Raw genomic sequence first — 22,882 nt, 5'->3', positions numbered from 1 at the left:
TACCCCTGACGATATAATATGAGGATGCCTCTTACGCAGAAAATCGTAAAATTGCCGCGAGGTCAGGTACTACGCGGAAAACAGCCAGTATTGATTTGTACAGATAAATAAAACTCGTATTTCGACCCTAGATGTTTATTGGATCATTTTATATTAATTACAAAGTGTTGTTCACTTCTTGGCGGTGACTGCGGCCTCGTCTTCCCGCGCGAACGTCTGCAGAAGCTCTTCCTTCTTGGCGGCGATACGCTCTTCACGTCGCTTACGCGCCTCCTTGACTTTGTTACGGCGGGCCTCAGCCTGGTCACTGCAAACAAAGACAAATCAATTTAAAACCTGATTTACGAAAAACTTGACTGTGGACAGAGGCTATGCAATGTGTTATTTGATTGCAAAAATAGACTCGAAAACTTCGCGCTCAATTTGTAATATCCAATATGAACATACTAATTTCAACCTTAAATTCCAAGTCTTACAATAAAGCATCTACACCAGCTAATATTTATTCAAACAGTGAGAAACTTTGTTTAGTAATAAAATAATCATATTCAATAATAATAATCTAACAAAATAATGCACGAAAATTAAGAAATAGCATTAAAATTGACTCCATACCTGAGCATCTTAGTCCTAGCCTTCTCAGCCTTCTTCCTGTGGATGTACTCCATAAGTACACGCTTGTTCTTGAACACATTACCCTTCGCCTTCATGTACAGCGCGTGGTATAGATGCCTGTCGATCTTCTTGGCTGTTCGGTACTTAAGGAGCAGTTTTCTGAGCACTCTTTGTCTTTGTACCCATAATTCCTAGTGACGAAAAAATTAATGATATTAATACTAATGTTACTTAATTTCTTAAATATAAATTGGTATAAGTGTTGACCTAACAAATTTGGAATGATGAAAAAACTTTGATAATATAAATAAAGCCACTTTCTTACAGGAACATAAAGTTTTGATTACATCCATGTTGATAAACATTGTGCAATAGCTTGAACAACCATAACAAATGGATCATCTAATACATCTAAAAATGATAGGTGTAACATTGGTGCAATGAAATTAAATGAGAATTAATCAAAATTAGATACACAAGATCAGTATACAGGATACTTGAAAAGAATAAATGCATTGATCTCACCTTCTGTGGCATACGGGCATTAGCAGTACCTCTTCTTTTACCAAAACCACAATGACGTCCCTTCCTGCGAGCCTCTGTGTTCTTGCGGACACGGGCACGGGAGTGCACGGCTACGGGCTTCTTGATGACGAGACCATCCTTGATCATCTTACGGATGTTCTGTCCTAAAATATAATAATGAACAAGGTTTTATATCTACTGAATAAGCTGAAATAAGCGTCATAATGTTGAAATGTGTTATGAAAATCCTTTAGGATATTTGAGTCATCTAAATTGGTTGGATTTGAAAAACTAAAACAAAACAATCCGCCCCTAAGAAGACCCACTGACTCAGTTATTTCATAACATATTATGGAGTTATTGTAACAGCAGTTCAATCTCAGAAGGCTGGTTCAGTAAAGTTTCTAACCTAGGACGAACAAATAGCTGGTATATAATTATTAATATTAAAGCTACAAAGTTTAAAATTGCCCAATGTACATGTATGAACATTGTAAGCACGTCATCTTTTTGTAGGAGGTCCTCAGTCGAGGGTACCCCGTATTAAAAATTATTCTTGAAAGAAATTCTCATTTCAATGGACATAACTAATCACATCACAATTGAGTATTGGCAACAGAACATTATAATTAAAAAAATTTAACAGTTTTGTTTACTACGGGTGGTACCGACAGGTTACACACGCCGCACCGAGCGTGTTTGTATAAGAGTATGTACTTACGGGAATTGGTGTTTGCGATTTCATTGATCTCATTGGGATCCAACCACACCTTCTTTTTACCGCATCGCATAACAGAGGCTGCAAGCCTCTTCTGCAGCTTGAGGGAACTGAAATCCAACAAAATATCATGTACGACCACATGGCTTCGACTCGCACCGATAAGGTGAATAATTTCATAATATGTCCATTCTTCTTACAAAAAACATATTACACGTAATTCGCAGTCACTAAATAACTTAAAAACACATTTAGGACTGCAATAATAGCACAAAATCGTAAATAATTATTAAAACTAACCTCATCTTGACTAGGTGAGCTCCAACGCATACAAGAAAGAAATATGGCCGCCGTTTCTAGTGGTTGGTTAAAGTTACTAATCGTAATTTAGTTGACTAAACACGTAATACTTAGACGATTTTCAAAATTTTAGAAAAACGTCTGTTAAAATACAATATTTAAAGGCAGATTTTATTAAATTTGATATGTAAATATACTAAATAACTACCATTTATTTTCATTGTATTAGTAAAAGGACTTTCGAATAAAGTAGGTAAACAGATGCGTAATTTTTTTAAACTTTTTCTAATTACTAACAACAAATAAAGACGGAAGTCATATTTTTTAATTTTAATCTCTGCTTAACGCAGATTCGAGATTAAAAAGCAATTAAAACTTATTTAAAAAAATAAATAATTTAGTAGGTTAGCCTCTCGCACTTCACCATTTGCTTGACACTTTTATTGACATTGACAATTTGACACAGAAACAGTTTTAGCAGGAATTGACGTCACGTCATAATAAATAATAAACAGTTAAAATAATTACTGCTCAAGTACAAAGAAAAATAAACTATTAAAACAGTTGCTCGCTAGAGACAGTAGTAAATGTGATTCACAATTTCCTAACTTTTAATTCGAACATTCAGTCATACAGTAAAGGTACGCGTAATTATTGTAAAATAGCACACAATTATTCTCTGTGTAATTTTTATGTTTTTCAAGAATAAATATTTAAATGTAGAGATTATTTAACTTCAAAAAAAATAGCAAATCTAGGTTGAGCAATAAATCTAAGCAAAGCAATCGTCGATGTCGTCACAAAAAACCTGTGTACGATTACGCTGACCGCGGCCGAGTAAAGCAAATCATAGTCATTAAACCAGTTGTCCGATCACCGTTGGACGGGTACGTCGCGTTTTATTGTGTAAAAGCTACAAAAATGAGTAGTAAGACGAAAGTTAACGCAGATTTACAAAGAGAAAGGGATAAATGTTCCTTTAATATCACCGAGCTGACGAATCTGCTGGATGGAGGCGCAGCCATGACTGAGGAGAGGAGGAGACGAGGTAATTACTCCTCAATTTTTTTTGCTACCTTAAGCTGTTTACCAACACGTCAAGTTGGTGTGAGGATTTCTTTACAAGTATCAGTAAGACTATTTTTATGAGTGTTTTATCAGAATATAAAACTGATTACTTAATTTTAACAATGCTATTTATATATCTGTAGTTATCTTTTGTTTTCATTCTAAGAAGGACTTTTCCCTTCAAAAGCTTCTGCTTTTTATTGTTGGATACACTTTTCTAAGCATTTTAAGGCAAGGGCCCTACTTTTTTCCACTTTCTTTCTATGAAAATTGTAAATGAAATAAATAATTATTATTTATCATCTTTTGTTCCCATCGACATGTTTTTATGTTTGAAAGTACTCAAAGTACAAAGTTGAAACCATTGTTATCTCAACACACTCATCTTTATAAAACATTGCCACTTGTGTGAGTGACATGTTTTTGATAGGTCATAGTTTATGTAAGTGATTGTAACGGAATATTCCAATATTAAACTGTTGAATGTTATTAGAATTACAGTTAGTTAAACATAAAGCAAGATGTTAAAATATGTCACTGCTTATTGTATAGATGTATAGAAAATCTTTCTATATTATCAATTATTGATCAGTAATGTAGTCTTATTAGGTATTGATACATTAGACCAGACCATCAAAAAACACAACAGCATTTGTTTGAGAAGTTGCCATGTACAATTAACATTATGATATCAATAAAAATCTCCTTGTAGCATATCTCTGTGCTAAGATACTTTGAACTTGATTGAATACATCAACTTGTTGCTGGCATAATAAAAACTACAGCTAAAAAAAAGGTTGTAGCACAGAAAACACACTGATACTAAGATACTAATAAGCCCAAAAAATAAAAACATCTTCAAAAAAAAATGATTTAACATAGTTGTCTTGTTCTTTATTGATATGATGATTATAATTGTGTTATCAATATAATTAGTACAGATTACACTCAAATACAAGCTTAGATAAGGCAATAATTTTGTCTAAATCTGATGCAGGATGTATTTACGTAAATTGTCTGTTATTAGATAAAGATATATTTATTTTGCAAATATGGGTACAAAGTAAATGGTGTTATAAAATAAACAAGTTCTGCCATATTTTGCCATTCGGCGTGCAAACATTTACAAATTGTTGTTATTACAATCTAAATTATACACATTAAATTATACATCAAAACTAAGCAATTAAATTATACAAATAAGTATCATTAACTAAAACTAGATGAAACTCTAAACATAATATAAATAAATTTAAATAATGCTTAACAGTATACAATTAAATAGGTACCTACTTAGACTACTTAGCGACTAGTTTAATGTCTTTGCCAGATAGAAATTCTCCTATATTATAGTATGCTTTAGTAACTAAATATTGCTTTAACTTATTTTTAAACATTTTAGTAGGTAATTCTTTCCATGTCTTAGGAATATTATTGTAAATGATCGGAGCCATGCAGAAGACACTTTTGCGCATTAAAGTAGTCTTAGCGGTCTGGAGACATAGTCGGCTATTGTCGCGTCTGTTTCGTGGAACAGTATCGGCAAGTCGTTTAAAACGGCTCGGGTTCGACTTTACAAACACAGCCACTTCTAATATATACAAACAGGGTAACGTTAAGATTTTATATTTCTTAAAATAAGGTACGCAGCTATCGGTTGTTTGAAGTTTAAACATTGCCCTTACACATCTTTTTTGTGCCTTGAATACTGTTTCCTTATCGGTCGCATTGCCCCAAAATATTATGCCATAGCGTAAGTGGCATTCAACTATGCCGTAATAAGCGGTAAGTAGTGCATCTGTATATATAATTGACGACAAAGTGTATAGGGCGTATGCAGATTTGCTGAGTTTCTTGCATAAAATCTCTATATGAGCTTTCCAATTAAGTTTCATATCTATCTCAAGCCCTAGGAATTTGGTATTTTCAACTGCCTCTATAATATTACTATCGTATTGTACGTTTACGTACGTTTCAATACAAAAGGTAATTAATTAATTATGATAGTTCAGCCCACAGTGGGTTTTATTTTGATAACATTACGATATTACGATTGTTTTTTACTTTTGGACATCAGAGTCCAGAGATAATATTTCTCAACATTATTATATTGTTTGTAAAAGGGAATTTTAGATAACTGTTTTTGGATTTCCTTTAGGTCTTTTTAAAGACCATGTTCGAGCTCCATAAATCAATTACTGCAATAATTAGGAACGTCCCTAAACTAAAATCGTAACAGAGGTAGTTGTTAATGCTTAATTCAGTAAACAGGTTTTTTCGGAGATTACTGAATCGGAACGAAATTGACACATACAAAGTATCTGCTCGCATTTTCGATGTCGTGTTGGTTGAACCTTAGACGTAGAGATTGTATTTTCTCTACCTGTAACAAGAAATAATAATATATCATATACAGAAAACATTTACTAAAATATTCAAGTTACATAGGATCAATAACACAACTATAAATGAATGCGAGAATGTTCTCAATGGCCGCTACATCAAAGTTCATTCAACACCGTGTTGTTAACTTTTACGTAAATACAGTCTAGGTAATTACGTCTAATTGCTCAGCTACACGAGCGAAGTTGAGTATTGTAACCTGGCAACACTGACTAGAACTACCAGAATATTTATTCCGATCTTATACCCAGCTGCCAAGAAAAACTCTTGAATAATTACTACAGTATTGATGACCTGACCTAATTATTGCTGATCGATCTATGTTACCAATCCGACGTAATTACAAGGACGGATTGTTAGGCCGAGGGCCTTCGACCACCTCATAAAGTATTACAAAAAAAATATAGTAGGCCTAAAACAAGTGATTGAGAAACGTTAGATAATGGAACTAGTGACTAGTGCAATATTGGCATAGTACTAGTACCTAAACATATATTATACGCTACGGCCTACGGGGTATAAGAGTTCGTGGTTTTACTGCTGCCACGAACCGTTATACAGCAGTCATAACCTAAGCCAGCGATTTTTTTTTGCTAAGTACAAGGTCCGGTTCGTCTTTCAAAATTACGTCGTTACATAATTTAATTTAAGTACTGTAGATTAAGCGCAATATAAATCTGAATATATTGAAATTTTCCAAATTTCCTGATCAAACGATCACGAACTGTCTCCAACTACCAATTATTTATCTTAACTACAAATAAAATCATAAATAACACCGACGCTATCGTCATAGCTCTAAACAAGTAGTTTATCTATCTGGAGTCTGAACTCCGAATCCGAAGTCTAAACATTGAACATTATCTATGAGATGAGAGTTCAAAGGTCGACTCAAGCCGGTCTTCGAAACAAAACCACTTCTATTTATAAACGTTGAAAAAAAGCCCGACGTGCAACCTTATTAGCATCAACGTGTCATAATCGCACAAAATGTTGTATAAAATTGGTGAATACGCCACGGGAAAGAATATTATTTTGAATCTTATCTCAGTAAGTAAAAAGTTCTCAGTGATTTAATGGCAATGGGGGGGGGGGGGAGGCGCGTCGAAGCTGCTAATTTCGTTTTTATTTTGCTAGCGACCAGTCAAAAGTGGCCCCGCGCGTTTGTGCAAATACATACGACCCTCATGTACTAGTGAAGTAGATCGTAAACTATTTCTCAAAGCTAGCATGCGAAGACTCACAGCACAGCGCTTTGAGATACCGCGTCCGGAGAGACTGCGCTACCCCTCGTGGCGTCACGCTGCTCCTTTCGACGCCTTGGTGCCACGCTCAGTCATTTGCTTTTGGTATTGGTAATAAAGGCCTCCATCTCTGTGGCATACCGAGAGAGAAGCCTAAATGATATACATATACAACAGCAAAACTCTGTGGAACATAGTCCGCAACGGTTTGATGATGATATTAACATTAAATAATAATATTTTACCTCGATGATGCAAAAGCCTCAGAGATCTTTAACTACAAAACTTTTACTAAAAAATCACTCGATATACTCGCATCTAAATTGCCTCAGCCAAACGCGAGATAATCGCGGACAAACATACATACAAACAATCGAACTGAGACCCTCCTTTTTTTGAAGTCGCTTAAAAAGGTTCAAGTACCTGAGAAAACTACGTAAACAAAATATTTCGAAAGTCATAAATACAATACAACGTGTGAATCTTTGCATATGTATTAAAAACCAGTGTCAAAACCACTGTGATTCGTAAGTATGATAAAGTCATACGGGAAATTAAACGGTCATTACTATACCTAGTCACTCATTATTCCTTGACCCCATCTTATTTCAATAGTATTAATAAATATTTATACTTCCCATGCACAATCATTTAGCATAATAATTGTAATTAATTAACATATTAAAAGTTTGGAACATACTAATTCCTAATTGACCCGTGGTTTTAAAAAAATACTAATTTATTTTGCCCTTTGTATATGAACCCAAAATAAAAAACAATTAATTTAACTATAAAAGGTAATTATAAGAAATACGCTATTCAATTATTCCGCAAATAGCGATCAAGGCTGTATAGCTTTACCGATGCCTACTACTTTCTAATTATTAGGTTCAATTTTAGGCCATTTGAATTGTAATCTGAAATCGCAAATATCACGCCACTTTTATGTGAAGTTTTAAAAGACTTAGGTACTTATGGACTGCCTTGATCGTGCTTCTCCCTAAAAGAGTCACATTTTGGAACAGACCAACTAGTCATCATTATTACGGTTTTGAAACGATTGTAAGAAAGAGCCTGGATAACTCCTACTTGAAGTAATTTGATTTTGAAATCTTTAAAGTATTAAAACTTTTCTTGCTCATCTTTACTTATTTTTTTGTCGGTACTTGTATTTTTCCCCCACTATCACTGACCAAACGATGACAAAAAACTATGATGATGAATATGCGTCACGTGACACGTATGCGTACCAGTAATAAGTATTCGACATTTCCCGAACTTGATACCAAACAAACATAATTTATAATAACTAAAACTTTGTTAACAGAGGAAACGGTCCTGAAAGAAGGCATCCACATTGAGGAGGTTCCCTCAGAGTATCTGAGCCACAAGGAGAAGTACGAGCTGGCTGTGAAGAAAGCATGTCTGCTGTTCAAGTTGATAAGAAGGCTGCAGGAGGAGGAGAACACAGGAATGGAGAGCTTCAGGTAAGGGATCTCACTATAGCAGTTACTATGAGATTTAAATGCAGGACCCCGATTCTGCTATTTACAATGGCAAATGGATTAAACTTGAAATTATTCCTATTCTCTTAAGCATTTAGTCAACACAATCATTGGAAAGCATTGTATTGATCTTGAGTGTACCTTCCCGTACTGAACTTCTAATTATTGCGTAGGAAAGATGCTTAGTAGAATACGAAAAGTATAATAGTAATAGATATAATTTTAGAGTCTATGGAAGGATACCGGCATTGGTCCCTGCCTAAAAACAAATAATACTTCCAACCATGATTTCATTTGATTTTACAACAGTGACAGTACAACTTACACAGCCTTTTTTTCGGATGAAATCATCAAATGTCTCCTTCCACTTTGAGTTGAGCGAAAGGAAGTCTCAGACTCCTACAGACAAAAACTCACCCTCGTTCCTTCATTTGCCCTTCGTGTACCGGTGCCACGGTAACCTTTTCGGAAAAATCCCGCCGCCCCGGCAAGACCTAGTCAGCTTTGGCAATAGTCAAAATGCGATATCATGTTGTTTGTTGATCACAAACGCAGCGGTCAAATAAGTTGAGTATAAGCTATTCATAACATAGCAATGAAAAATAAATCGGACCACCGAATTCCTCGTTTAATAAAACATTAGGTAACATCCACACTTTCCAAACTGTTAATGTGAATTCATTAACTATACTTGGTGTTAATTAAATAGATACGCATTCGTAACTGTTTGCTTCACCCAAGTTTTTGCTAATTTATCGTAATAAAAATGTAATTCCATATTAATTAAATTAAGGTCTAGACTACATTTATTAAATAAACACTCGCGTGATTTATTATAGTTTGGTTGGTTTTAATTCAATAAAAGACTATGACATTAATATTATAATCTGTATGTACTTTAAGTTACTTTGAATTTCTAGATTTTAAGTCGAGACAGTAATTCGGTAACACCAGGATTTCAAATTATGATTCATTATCAACTTAAACGTAGTTAAGGACGCGTAAATATTATGCGTTTCTATCTTATCTAGTGATAAGTATTTTGTAGGTACAAAAAAAACATGATCACCGCGATGTAAAATAATCACAATATTTCTCCATAAAAGCGTGACTAAGGCTAAGAGATAATGCCAAACTCTTAACGGTTAAAATCCCCGGAGCGTTTTACACTTACTCCTTCCACCTATAATAATACACGCGATACAAACTCATTGATTCGTTGGCCTTACCTTAATTTCTGTTCCACAGGGCGGTCCTCGGCGGGTCTCTGGGGGCGGCCATCTTGCAGGATGGATCCCCACTCACCCTCCACTACGTGATGTTCATACCGACGCTGATGGGTCAGGCCACAGTGGAACAACAGGCCTACTGGATCGGGAGGGCCTTCAACCTTGATATCATCGGGACTTATGCACAGGTTTGTTGTTTATATAGTGTTAAATACATTGCATATTATAAGTAGATGAAATTTTTTATCCTGTGGTAGGATCAGAAGCAACTACTGCTGCATAAACGCACTACTCGATGTACCAATTAAGGTATTGAGGTATAAGAGCGTGCGTTAAAAAAATGACATACATTTTGTACGTTACATTGAATAGTTTTTGTTTATTTGCATGGCAATAGCCTTGATTCCTTAAGGCATGTTTAACCCGCCTGCGTTCGTGGGAAAAAGAGTGGAAATAAAATCGATAAACGTTATTCTTATTCTTCTTATTATTCTCATAAATGTTTTTAACTTTATTTTTTTATAAACATTATGAATATTTACTTTGGTGATCTTTGATTCCTTTGCCTTAATTAAACTTATTAGCTGAGATTATTCCATAGATAACACATAATATCTTATCGTCTTACGTGCCTCTTGTATTAATACCTATTTGTTAGTAACTAAGGATAATGAAGTTTCCATTAAGAAAAATATTAAGAATGTCATCACATGCTTATTGCCAGTTTAAAGCAAATGAATCGTCGTAATTTATTTTCCAATATTGTTTTGTAAATCAAAACATTACATGACACACTTGCTTTATCAATCGGACAGCGCAGATTAAGATACAGTATATAGTACAAAAAGGTCAACACACTGGCAGCATAATAACTTATTACTTATTAATGTTATTAATATGTATTTGTAAATTATAATGTGATTTGAGTTGCTCGTATATGCATACAATGGTTTAAATGTTGCATTATCTTCTACTTTCAGCTAATGTTCTAAATGAACGGGATTATCAATATCTCTTTTTAAGGTTATTGTTGATGAACATTTACCCCCTTCCCTATTTCTCAGTGAGAAAGTTTCAGCACATTACATTTAGTATGGGGAGTAGATACCCACATTTTACTGTTGCCACTGCGTAAGCGGGCTCGGTGCGTTTGGTGTCAAACGGCGTTCCACATTCACGAGGGCAAAATTCCTCTTTTTCAAGAGTTCATTGGAAGGATGATGTAAATAAATATCCCTATTTCCTTCAGACGGAGCTGGGTCACGGCACGTTCATCCGCGGGCTGGAGACGACGGCGACGTACGATCCGAGCACCAAGGAGTTCGTGCTCCACAGCCCCACACTCACCGCGTACAAGTGGTGGCCCGGTGGCTGTAAGTAGAACAAAAGATGATTTTCTTGCAAAGTTTCCTCCTCCTCCCTCCCGAAAACATAGCTTGGGAAGTGATATATACTTGCACGAACACTCTAGTCGTAATAAGTTACAGCACGATATTAGGCACTTTTTTGTTGGAAATTGTTATACAACAAGAGAATGCAAATACCTTGTTTGATTGTGGCATTTGTATATAATTAACCCCAGGTCAGCTGTGCTAAACTCATTGTTAGATTTAAGTGCTTGGATAAACATTCACATGACTCGGAAATGTAGTGTAACCATACAATGTTTGAGATAAAAAATTAAAGGTCTCTTTAGACGATTGAAGCGAATATCATTAAGCCAGAAGCCTAAATAATGCCGTTATCTGATAACCTCCATAAATCGCTTAAGCATTTACAGAATCACAATTTTACTACATGTTTTTATCTTTTAATATCGTATTTATAAAATACCATTGTTATCATATCAATGTTAATGTTTATTCTTGATCTATTTAGTGCATTTAGAGTACATATAATTCTGCCAAAAGTAAAAGAAAACATGTCTGGATTTTTTCATAGCAAATTATAAAATCTACAAAACGAGCAAAAAACGACTTCATGTTCTTATTTATGCTACGATGAGGGGTTGACAATTTGCAGACCAGGCGCATAGAATTTGGTTACATATTAAACCCAATGAACCAAAACTCTTGGCTAACAAAATTAATTACCTCACAGTCGTTTCGTCTCGTTTTCGTCCCGAAACCAAAAGAAAGGGCACTAGCTTAACCAAATTCCTTCGTCTCCAGTGGCACACTCGGCCAACTACTGCATAGTGATGGCCCAACTGTACACCAACGGCCAATGCCACGGCATCCACCCGTTCGTTGTTCAGCTTCGTGATGAGGAGACACACATGCCTCTCCCCGGTATCAAGGTTGGCGAGATTGGCGCCAAGCTTGGCATGAACGGCACCAACAACGGCTTCCTAGGCTTCGAACACGTCAGGATACCGAGGGAACATTTGCTGATGAAGAATTCTCAAGTTTTAGAAGTGAGTATAGTAGTATTTTTAAGTCGTATTCATTTTGAACGAATACGACTTAAAAATAATTTTCTCTTCGCTTTAAACAGTTAAATATTATATGGATGTCCCGGAGCAATATCTTAGAAAAAACCTGGAAATCGATCAACAACATTTACCTTTCTCCTGATGACGTAGAGGAATAATAATAAACTTTCTCTGTCAATTCTCTATTCTATTTTTCTCTATTAGGACGGTACATACGTGAAGTCTCCGAGCTCCAAGCTGACATACGGGACGATGATGTTCGTCCGTGTGGTCATCGTTAAGGACATGTGCAACTACATCGCAAAGGCTGTCACCATCGCCACGAGGTACTCCGCCGTCAGGAGACAGTCGCAGCCCAAACCAGAGTGAGTAGATTTTTTTGCGATTTCAATAAGTTTTATGTATACTTAACAAAGAAAAACATTACAATATACAGTTGTAAGCGTACAAATAAATGCGTGCATGTGTCACAGCCACAAATAAAAACTATTTCTCGTTCCTGGCGAAGCTGCAGAAAATTGTTTTGTCGTCTATGCAATCTTAAAACTATTACCTGTTTTTCCCTAGTGAGCCAGAACCCCAGATCCTGGACTACCTGACGCAGCAGCACAAGCTGCTGGTGGGCATCTCCACAGCGCACGCCTTCCAGCTCAGCGCCGAGTGGATCTGGAACATGTACAACAACGTCACCGCCGAACTCGAGACTGGAGATATGGAGAGACTGCCTGAGGTGAATAATGTGTTATAGATGTTTTGGTCAGCCTCTTTTAGAACCCGCCTACGCTAGCAACGGCTTTATCAATGAATAAGTGAACAAGGACACATTTTGTTTGTTTGAATTTGGGCCATAAAGCTCATGACCTAAAACCCCCACTGCGACACATTGACGGGGTAGGTCATGCTTGGATCATGTAAAAACATCCCGATCCCGATTTTGCCGAAGTCGTCCTGTTACCTACTATTATAACTTATCTTTAAAACTCTTAACATATGTATAATAGGTATCTATGAACTTGGACTAACATGTAATATTTTTTCTTGTCCAGTTGCACGCTCTCTCCTGCTGCCTAAAGGCAGTGACGACAGCGGAAGCAGCGTCAGTAGTAGAGCGGTGTCGGCTGGCGTGCGGCGGCCACGGCTACATGCTGGCCAGCAACCTGCCGCTCACGTACGGACACGTGACCGCCGCCTGCACATACGAGGGAGAGAACACCGTGCTGCTGCTGCAGACCGCCAGGTTAGGAACTTATTTATTAATCACGAAGTTGTCTTAAGTCGAATTTTGTCATATTTTCTATACAAAAGCTGTCAAACATATTCGTCAGGTAAAAGTTATCTGGCGATTGAAAAATCGGCCCTAAGTTTATTTTTAGATTCTTCTCATTGTAGGCAGATAGGAAATGTCAATGCCTTCTGGCTAGTCAGGTCGACTCCAGCATTCTTATGATGATATATCCTACTTAGGGAATAAGTGATTTCGTTTTTTCGTCGGGAGTCGTTTTTTTAAAGTGTTTTTGGGCGAGTTTTTAGTTACTTACTGTTCGACACGTACTCAGTTTGTCTCATATTGCATGAATTCAGTCGTTAAAAATTATTATAAACTTGTTATTTCTTTCATATTATGCTGTGTGTATCCCGATGTGTAACAATGCTCTACCCCGCAGGTACCTGGTGAAGGCGTGGCAGCAGGCGGCGGCGGGCACGAGCCTGCCGCCCACAGTGCGCTACCTGTCGCGCGCGGCGGCCGCCCGCAAGCCGCGCTGGGACAACTCCGTCAGCGGCCTGCTGCATGGCTTCGAGACACTCGCCGCCGGGTACCGACTGCTTATATTGATACCTATACCATACCTTTTTTTGTGAAGCGGGAAAGCATGGATATCCTCCCACCTGCCAGTAATTGTCCCATTTCGGTCCAAAGTATTCTTCTTATATACAAAAAGAAATTATAATTTCTCACCACTGTATTACCTTCCGATGTCGAGGCAGCTGATTAAAAAAAGCGATCAGACTAATTTTAAACTAAAAGGGTTAGCCCCGAAATTATCCCAGCGATTTGAATAAAAGATCGATAAAATGAATTTTAAATTATTAAAAAAACGATTAATCGATGGTAAATCGATTATTGAAGACGATAGAGAGCCTAGTCTTGTTGACTTCGTTTTTAAAATTTAATATTGTAAGACATATATTACATATTTAATACGATTTATCATTACAGTAAGATCGCGTTATGCGTAGCGAACATAGAAAAGCGACAGAAAAGCGGACTGTCTTACGAAGATGCGTGGAACATGACGTCCGTGCAACTAGCAGAAGCTTCTGAGGTACGTTTTACAATATAGTACCCGCAGCCAAACCCAACCGCTAATCCTAAATACTACCTTTCTTAAATAAATTAATGTTGTTCGAAATTGAGATCTAACGTGCATTCTTTAAAGCACAAATTTAAATAACAAATTCTATTTATTTGTCCCTCAGGCTCACTGCCGTGTATTCATCTTATCATCATACTACGAGGAAACTGAACGCCTGGTCAAGTCGTCATCGCCAGAACTCCGTGAAGTTATGTTCCAGCTTGTTGATCTGTATATCGTGTACTGGGCGTTACAACGTATTGGGGATTTGCTCAGGGTAAGAATTTGGAATTATCAAATTTAAAAATATTGAATTAATGTGCCAAAAAGTAACAGATGATAAGTTTTGGTCATTATGAGTCTTGTAACACGGTAGGGTTTATATTTTGACAAAATAAATAAGAGCTTTCGAAGGTATACCTATGTTGCTATACGTATAAAAGATATTCGATTTTCATTCTTTTTTAAAGGCGATTTGAATGTTCTTTCCTGCTTTACTCAAAAAGATTATTTAAAAAATCCGTCTAACTTAAAATTTAACTCTTTTAATCGATTTGTTGTTCGAGTAAAAAGTAATTGGCGCCGTATTATGTGTTATAGTTTACATCGATATCGGAGCGAGATATTGAGAAGCTGCAGTACTGGTACGAAGATCTACTGACCAAGCTGAGGCCGAACGCTGTCGGCTTAGTCGATGCTTTTGACCTGCGGGATGAGGTAAGTTCATGATCACAACAATTTTTACATCGTTTAAAATATTGTTAACTACATATATTCCGTAGTTCAAGCCAAGCGATTTTGGCCCCCTTGAATTTATCGAAATAAAATGAAAAGTTTTTATTTCAAATGGGCCGTTTTCCAGGCACTTTTAAAACAATTACAGTACTGGTTCAAAATATCTTTCCTATAGATAAGTACCGGCCAATAAACTTCAAAGGTTACTCTTTAAAAAAAAAATGTATTGCAGAATAATCTTATGCATTATTATTTTTGTTATATTCAAAAACAGTGCAACATATCAAAAGGGCAAAACTTAAAATAGAATCAGACATCAATCATCAGAATTAAATTTTATATCATCAATATTGTCATTTCAGATCCTACACTCAGCCTTAGGCGCGTACGACGGCCGCGTGTACGAGCGGCTGATGGAGGAGGCCCTCAAGAGTCCGCTCAACGCCGAGCCCGTCAACCAGAGCTTCCACAAGTATCTCAAGCCCTTCATGCAAGGAAAACTGTGATCACTGTCAAAATATACGAATGTTGTAGTAAAGTACATAAATAAGTGATTTATATGTGATGTAAGAGAAAATTCTATTTATAAGTCAGGGTTGCCAGAATTGAAATTTTAAGCTGAAACTATCTTTAGAATATGTCGGTGTTTAAATGTTTGAACATCGTCCGAAATACATCCTCTGAAACACGAAATCCTTGTTCAAACATTTATGATACTTCTTGCAATATTTATTAAGTTCAATTCTGAACCAGATAAAACAACAACTGATTTCGGTATTGTCCCAACTTGCAACCCTGTACTAATAATATTACAAGAAATATACAAATGTTTAAATAGTATGGGTATGGTTATTTAGGTATATGTATATGGTACTTAAGAAAATAAAATAATTATTGAAATATTTTTGTACTGTTTAAAGTTATTGGTAGGTGGTGGATGTAAAACATTCCTTACAAATATAATGTACATATCACAGTATTACAAATGGAGATTTTATCATGAGATTTACAATAGTAATTATAATTTTCAATAAAGTTTTATACCTTGTTAATTCGCACTTATTTTTGTCTCCTGTGTATTTCTCATAATAAATATAATTACTTACAGCTGAAGCAGCTGCACAAAGCAAGCTTTGCCTGCTTTTATGCAAAGCTGCATATTTCAACAGTTTCGTAACTTTCGTTGACCATGATTTTCCTCTCTGTCATTGACGAATTATACTGCCGACCATTTTAATCAATTCACAGTTTGCTGTACTTTGAATGCGCTAGTCGTGTTCATCGTATCGTTTACTAATGAGCTAACATAATTATCGATAAGTAATGTTATATACGACGTCACGTGCGAGTTGGACCTGCGGTACTAAAAGTGCCGTAGAAATAAGCTAAATGAAAACAAATAATTAATATATTCACAGCCTAACTAAAACAGTTTATAAGATACAACCTCGTACAGAATTCTTGCACCATTTTTGTAAAAGCAAGATTTTGAATGATTTCATCTAGCATAACTATACCAGGTCTGTGAATTAAATTTTCAAACATAGGTTGTGGAATAAATACAATATTACACCAAGGTCCCAAAAGTCTGTAGTTCGAGGCTGTGCAAGGCCGGGTTATTTAAAAAAGTGACATTGACAGCAACGCAACATTATTGATTTTGGACGATTTCGATAGTATTTCTATTTACTTTACTCACAATGTAGAAATATATGAAATTGTGTATTAAAATGCAGTTTTTATGTTAATCGTTCTAAAGCGGATTCGCTGTCTCACTCAATCAGCATGTCGAATGGTAAGACAACATAAATACAATTAAAAATATTAATGTTTTAATCAGCACCCTAATAACTTTAAAATTATTTTTCTTAGAATCAAAATTTAGAGTTACGGCTGCACAAACCAGTGCACTTTGCAAATTTTTTGAGGATAATCCTGGACTAATAAGAGGCTATAAGAAAACTGTTCGAAATAAACGCATAGTTCAAAAGAAATGGAAGAAAATTACTGATATACTTAATTCATGCGGACCGACGAGAAGTCAAAAGTCTTGGTCGACGGTAAATGTATTAAATGTTATTTTTTTAATAAAAGTTACTACAGGTAACATTTGTATAAATTTAAATATAATGATGTTTAAGTTATTTTTAATTTTCAGTACTTAAGTAATATAAAAGCAAAATTAAAAGGACATAGTCTCGTATGGAGACAAAGTACAGACGGTAGTGGTCCAGAGGTTTGCAACGCTGATAAGTTCAATGAAATCCAATTGAGAATGTTGAAAGTTCTCAGTAAGCGCCCAAATCCGGTTGAGACAAACATTCAAGTACATCAACAAGAGCCATCTCAAAATTATTATCAGGTTTAAAGCATTTTTTTAATGATTAACAGTTTATTCTGCCACATTTTAATTTTTGTTTTCTTAATAAAAAAAACTTACAATAATCATTAGTTTACACTAACTACCTATTCCTTTTATTATGCTTGCAACATTTTATTTCAGTAAACTGCCTGCTGAATTTATTTAATAAAATATGTATTAATTTCTAGGCCCTACCAATACCATCACAAACAAAATCAGAATCGATTTGCAGTGATGATGATAGCGATTCTGAACATGATTTAATCATACTTGATCCTTATGAACAATATGATGAGACTGAACATCCAGGTAGCCCAGAAGATATCAAATCAGAAAACAATAACGGCGACAGCTCCCGAAACTATGGGAATACAGAAAACGATAGTAATATTGTACCATCTGTTAGTAGGCCTAATAGGATGTCCAGAGGTATATCATAAAAAAACATAATACATTTATAAATGAACACTGTGAATTTGTTGGCGACAGTGCAAGCCTATACATGTATAAAATCTGCTTATCAGCAATAAATATAGTTTTACAGGGGAAACTTAATAACTTATATCAACTACAACTAATTTTCGCGCGAAAATTAAAATTAGCTGTATTTGTCAGATACGCGGTATTATCCAACGCGAATTTGCACTAACACCGACGAAATGGAAAGTATAGGCAACTTAGTTATTACTTATATTTTTGTTTTTTTTTAAAACACTACTTAAGTACTACATAGATTCTCTTTTTTCCCATAGAATTAAAATACCGAGTAACGGCGGCACAAACCAAAATACTTTCTGCCTTTTTTGAGGCCAACCCTGAAGTAGTAAAAGGGTATAAAAGAACAAAAAAATCAAAGATAAGGGTTCAAAATAAGTGGAAGAAAATATCGGTGAAGCTTAATGCTTATGGACCCTCAAGAGATCCCTTATCTTGGTCAAAGGTAAGAAATATAACTTCAAATTTTAATTTTACAATTATTCTCATACTTATTTTAAAAAGCGAAAGTTTCTGTGTGTTATCAGTGTATGTATGGATGAATTTAGTTAAGCTGCTAAATTAGCACAGACTATGCTTGACGCGACTAAGGTAATGTTTTTATTAGTATCATAAATCGATTATTGCACAATATGCGAGAGTTATGATTTCTTTTACAGTATCTAAGCAATATAAAGGCGAAGTTGAAAGGACAAAAGATTAAATGGTCACAAAGTAGTAATGGAACAGGTCCTATAATTTGCAATGCTGATGATTTCAAGGAAATACAATTAAGAATGCTGCAAGTTCTCAGCAGGCGCACAAATTCCGAGGAAGCTGAGGTACTTAGCTTACTATCTCCCAGTACGGTAAAAATTTAAACCATCGACGCAAAAACGACGAGGTTTTGTAATTTTCACGTGTCTCCACGTCATATAATTTGGTTTCATACTTTAAAGTTGAATTTGTCGGTTGATCTAATCCATGGTCTTGTTATATACCTACATAACGCAAATATAGCCATCTTTTCCTGTTCCTAGCACAGGAAAAGATGGCAAGGCAAGCTTTGTTCTTGTAAAGAGGTAAACTGAGGGTAAAGAGGCATTTTTCTGTTGTATTGTATAGAAATGGCTAGAAACACAAAAATCCCATTCCTTAAGAACTCTTACTCTTGTGCTAAATTAAAAACCGCGTAATTAGGTTATTATAATCGATAGTCTGTCTTAATAAATGCACTACCCTCTAAAATAATAATTGTACATATAAAACTGGTATACTTTCAGAACTCACAATCAGATTCCGAAATAGGGGATTTTAATGAAGATGAAATCAATACTGACTTTGATGATGGAATATATAAGAATGAGGGACAAGATACTGAATTTGAGAATAAGTTCCCAGATCAGGTCAAACCTGAACAAACAACAAGCAGTACAAAACCTGCTGAAATATTTGTGGATGATGAATTCGCTTCCTTTGCGAAAAATGTTGCTCAGCAACTTAGAAATTTACCGCTGCCTGTTGCATTGGAAACACAAGAAAAGCTTCTATCTGTCTTAAGGGATCAAAGGATAAAATTCTTGATTGGCTCCACTAGATGTTTAGATCCATTGGACAAATAAACGGTTATTTAATGTGTCAAACCTAGTATAAGCATATTTATTTGTAGAATTTTTATAATAAAATTCTTTTGATTAGAACAGCTTGTTTCTTTTAAACTGGTCATTAACTCAATGTAAAAAGTCTAAATTAGCTAAATAGAGATGAATACCTTAGCCACTGTTAAAACACAACGGGCTACTTTTTATCCCTAACACATAATAATTTGTTTACACTTAAAACTGAAGAAAAAAACATTTTTTTAGCTCCTTTGTAAATGGAGGTTCAAAAGGTCTTATCTCAAAAGCCCAGGTTACAGGCTAAAAGCTTAAACTGCGTGAAATGTAACTAAAAGAACTGTCAATGTCAAAACGTAAAGGCAAAGGGGATTTGTTTAGAAACATTTTGGATGTAAATAAACAAAACAAATGATATCAATGGTGTAACAGTATCAGTTATAACATTATTGAACTAATCAAGATCAAATACTAATTTATTGGACCGTATCGGAAGTGGAAGTAATGACTTATTTGAAAAGTTTATGCCGTGCCTGTCTCGTGACAAAATCTTCTTTTAACTATTTTATACATGAAAACGTTTGTCCTGATACTTACTGTTTCTGTACATCAGTTGAGGTGAGCACATTGTTAAAAATTCTGAAGTTATGTAAGAAAGACTTTATACTAAATATAAAATAATGAAATAATTCTGTGGCATAACATGTTAAAAACATCGATACAATTTTTCAATAGGTATCCAAAGATGAAGAATTACCAAGAGGGATCTGCAATTCTTGTTATGAACTGCTCAAAAAATTGTCAGAATTCAAACAAACATGTTTACAATCACAAGCCACACTTCTTGATCTAAAAAACGGCCTCAAATATGAAATAGATGTACCAATCCTAAGCATCGAGGATACAGACAAAATTGAAAATCAGGAAGATGGGATAAAAACCGAAGATATAGAAAAACTTGTAAAAGTTGAAAATGAGGAGGTTGATAATGGTAAAACTGAAATAAGTTAACAAATGTCATATATTTCTAATAGAAATTGTACCAGATGTTTTTATAATAATATTATTTTCTGTTTAGATTACATGGATGAAGTGTATCATGAAAACCCAGAACTGAATGAGGAAAAATATCTAAAAAGGTTGATAATGTTACATTAAATACTATATACTCAATACTTCTTTTACTAATCAAAATTAAATTTTACAGAAAAGTGAAGAAGTTTGTTAAGTTAAGCCAGCGAACCAAAGGTATAGCTGCAAAAGTCAGAAAGAAATTCATCTACACTTGTGATGTTTGTCAAAAAAAGTTTAATTTTAAAGAAAGGTTTGAAGCTCATAAACTGGGACATGAGGGTAAAGTTGTGAGTATATTTAAACTGTAACAATTGAAACAAGCCCTTTGTGGTGATAATAATAAAGTTGATATTACTGTAAAGATAATGTAACAAATATTTTTTTAGGTTTAAATAGTTACACATTATTATTCAGAATAACTTAATAATCCCCGAGTTGGGTTGTCATCCATGTGAAGGCTTTCTCCCGATGTCACCTAGTTTTATTCATGAGCATGGCCATCTTTGAGATCTGGACTTTGGCACCATATTCTCAAGTTATGTTGGCCTCAGTCTGATAGTTGAAGTGCAATTTACTGCTTATCTAACCTCCATTATAAGCCAAAGTCCATAATGTGGAACATAAGTTTTGGAAGACATGCAATATTTTTTCCGCAATAAATTCTTACGGAAAAATGTCGCAAACCTATGAATAAGAAAAATTTAAAAAATCCGCACTGCGCGAAATTTATTTATTTATAATTTCAAAATGTAGTTGCGGAAGTATACTCGTAGTTTAAAAACCGCGACTTGGAGGAGGTGTCCACAAGTGGACCATTGTCTCTCCCTATGTTTTCCACACTGATACAAAAACAAACCTTTTTTATTTTTTACTATCTGCAGGTCACCATTCGCTGTGCACCATGCAACAAGACATTTGTAACATGGAGTGGTCTAAAGCGCCACACGGAAAGCGAACACACTCAGGTGAATTTGGAGAGTCTGAAGTGTGCCACTTGTGGGAAGATATTCAAGAACCGGCAGACGTTGAAGATGCACGAGAAAATGCATGGGAACAGACGACTGATCATGTGCGATGTTTGTGGAAAAGGATTCACTACTGCCGTTATTTTAAGAGTGAGAATTGTTTGATTGTGATTTATTTGCAATTGGCATAGGAAAGTAATAATAGATACATTGCTATGTTCATCCAAAAATATTGTATTTAACATAATTACGTAAACCAGATACTTAGCAATTTGGCGTGCCATGCTGTCTCTAAATAAAAAAAGCTACAAAAAGACATTTAAAAACGTCACTAAACAAGGTACCGTTCTTACCTACCTACGGCCAAAACTGTTTGTGTTTGTGTATGGTCTTTGACCGACAATATTCTGAAAAATAATGTTTCGCTTTTCTTTTTAATTTCTTTCTCCTTCTTATTTCTATATAAATATTACAGGCCCATTTGGAAACTCACAAAGAAAACCGCGAACGACGCTTCACTTGCGAACACTGTGGAAAGAAATTCTTTACGAACACGATACTACTGTCCCACGTATCCAGACGGCATTCAGGCCGACGGTTCATATGCCAAATATGTTCCTTTCCATTCACAGACAAATATAACTTGGCCAAACATTTGCTAATACACGACGGGAAGAAGCTGTATAAGTGTGATATTTGCAACAAATCATTTGCCACACAATCTACTTTAACGGAACATAAACGACTGCACTCTGGAGAAAGACCGTATGTTTGTAACTATTGTCTTAAGGCTTTCGTGTCTAAGAAGAGACTGACTGATCACGTAAGGATACATACTGGGGATAAACCGCATAAGTGCACGTTCTGTGAACAGAGGTTCACGCAAAGAGGTACATTGAAAAGGCATATGAAGGTTCATGACAGAGCTGTGCCAACAATTAATTGATTTAAAAGTATTAGTAAATCTGAGATTGAAACAGAGTGGTAACAAAAACGGCAGCTACAGTTCTGAGTATAGCCAAAGCAGAAATCACAGCATTACTTAATTTTAAGTGTATGAAATTAAATTATTTTTTGATACATTTTGTATTATTTTATTTATTTATCTTTAAAAAAAATGGAAATTAAGAGCAAAAACAAATTGATTTCATGTTTAACTTACATTTATTTTTACATCTCTCCGTATTTATCTTATAATTGAAACATGTAATTCACATTGGATCTTATCCACATTAAAGATAATTATAATGTTACATACAAA

The 22,882-nt window shown here is 35.1% G+C and overlaps 4 protein-coding genes across 4 annotated transcripts; 3 read left to right on the top strand and 1 right to left on the bottom strand.

Annotated features, from left to right (window-relative positions):
- Positions 1–119: 119 nt before the first annotated feature.
- Positions 120–2,255, bottom strand: LOC113496638 (60S ribosomal protein L19). The gene is made up of 5 exons (XM_026875916.1): positions 2,159–2,255; positions 1,862–1,968; positions 1,141–1,304; positions 616–806; positions 120–307 (listed from the first exon to the last, which is right to left on the bottom strand). Exons 1-5 carry the CDS (start codon positions 2,161–2,163, stop codon positions 172–174), a joined length of 603 nt encoding a protein of 200 aa, XP_026731717.1. The 5' UTR covers positions 2,164–2,255; the 3' UTR covers positions 120–171.
- A 611-nt stretch (positions 2,256–2,866) lies between these two features.
- Positions 2,867–16,182, top strand: LOC113496444 (probable peroxisomal acyl-coenzyme A oxidase 1). The gene is made up of 13 exons (XM_026875666.1): positions 2,867–3,206; positions 8,201–8,360; positions 9,627–9,795; positions 10,857–10,980; positions 11,779–12,023; positions 12,246–12,406; positions 12,609–12,771; positions 13,088–13,278; positions 13,706–13,855; positions 14,260–14,365; positions 14,520–14,672; positions 14,996–15,112; positions 15,493–16,182. The coding sequence occupies exons 1-13, from the start codon at positions 3,080–3,082 to the stop codon at positions 15,634–15,636; spliced, it is 2,010 nt and encodes a 669-aa protein (XP_026731467.1). The 5' UTR covers positions 2,867–3,079; the 3' UTR covers positions 15,637–16,182.
- A 33-nt stretch (positions 16,183–16,215) lies between these two features.
- On the top strand, positions 16,216–19,658 carry LOC113496445. The gene is made up of 7 exons (XM_026875667.1): positions 16,216–16,925; positions 17,003–17,190; positions 17,289–17,492; positions 17,681–17,921; positions 18,245–18,432; positions 18,647–18,808; positions 19,250–19,658. Exons 1-7 carry the CDS (start codon positions 16,916–16,918, stop codon positions 19,586–19,588), a joined length of 1,332 nt encoding a protein of 443 aa, XP_026731468.1. The 5' UTR covers positions 16,216–16,915; the 3' UTR covers positions 19,589–19,658.
- A 256-nt stretch (positions 19,659–19,914) lies between these two features.
- Positions 19,915–22,701, top strand: LOC113496850 (zinc finger protein 501-like). Its single transcript, XM_026876216.1, has 6 exons — positions 19,915–20,200; positions 20,318–20,573; positions 20,661–20,721; positions 20,790–20,943; positions 21,538–21,771; positions 22,097–22,701. Exons 1-6 carry the CDS (start codon positions 20,087–20,089, stop codon positions 22,565–22,567), a joined length of 1,290 nt encoding a protein of 429 aa, XP_026732017.1. The 5' UTR covers positions 19,915–20,086; the 3' UTR covers positions 22,568–22,701.
- Positions 22,702–22,882: the final 181 nt, after the last annotated feature.

The sequence above is a fragment of the Trichoplusia ni genome, chromosome 8, assembly GCF_003590095.1.
Source record: "Trichoplusia ni isolate ovarian cell line Hi5 chromosome 8, tn1, whole genome shotgun sequence".
Taxonomy (NCBI): domain Eukaryota; kingdom Metazoa; phylum Arthropoda; class Insecta; order Lepidoptera; family Noctuidae; genus Trichoplusia; species Trichoplusia ni.
Note: the sequence above shows the minus strand (reverse complement) of the source record. Positions and strands in the feature narration are given on the sequence as shown.

Excerpts from the sequence above, each read along its gene's own strand:
- LOC113496638 (XM_026875916.1), bottom strand. Across the intron at positions 807-1,140 it reads ATGCCCGTATGCCACAGAAG|GAATTATGGGTACAAAGACA; the intron begins GTGAGATCAATG and ends TTTCGTCACTAG. Across the intron at positions 308-615 it reads GCTAGGACTAAGATGCTCAG|TGACCAGGCTGAGGCCCGCC; the intron begins GTATGGAGTCAA and ends CTTTGTTTGCAG.
- LOC113496444 (XM_026875666.1), top strand. The coding sequence starts at position 3,080 with ATGAGTAGTAAGACGAAAGTTAACGCAGATTTACAAAGAGAAAGGGAT. Across the intron at positions 10,981-11,778 it reads CAAGTGGTGGCCCGGTGGCT|TGGCACACTCGGCCAACTAC; the intron begins GTAAGTAGAACA and ends CTTCGTCTCCAG. Across the intron at positions 13,856-14,259 it reads TTCGAGACACTCGCCGCCGG|TAAGATCGCGTTATGCGTAG; the intron begins GTACCGACTGCT and ends TTATCATTACAG.
- LOC113496445 (XM_026875667.1), top strand. Across the intron at positions 17,922-18,244 it reads GCCTAATAGGATGTCCAGAG|AATTAAAATACCGAGTAACG; the intron begins GTATATCATAAA and ends TTTTTCCCATAG. Across the intron at positions 18,809-19,249 it reads CAAATTCCGAGGAAGCTGAG|AACTCACAATCAGATTCCGA; the intron begins GTACTTAGCTTA and ends GTATACTTTCAG.
- LOC113496850 (XM_026876216.1), top strand. The coding sequence starts at position 20,087 with ATGACTTATTTGAAAAGTTTATGCCGTGCCTGTCTCGTGACAAAATCT. Across the intron at positions 20,574-20,660 it reads AAATGAGGAGGTTGATAATG|ATTACATGGATGAAGTGTAT; the intron begins GTAAAACTGAAA and ends TTTTCTGTTTAG. Across the intron at positions 20,722-20,789 it reads GAGGAAAAATATCTAAAAAG|AAAAGTGAAGAAGTTTGTTA; the intron begins GTTGATAATGTT and ends TAAATTTTACAG.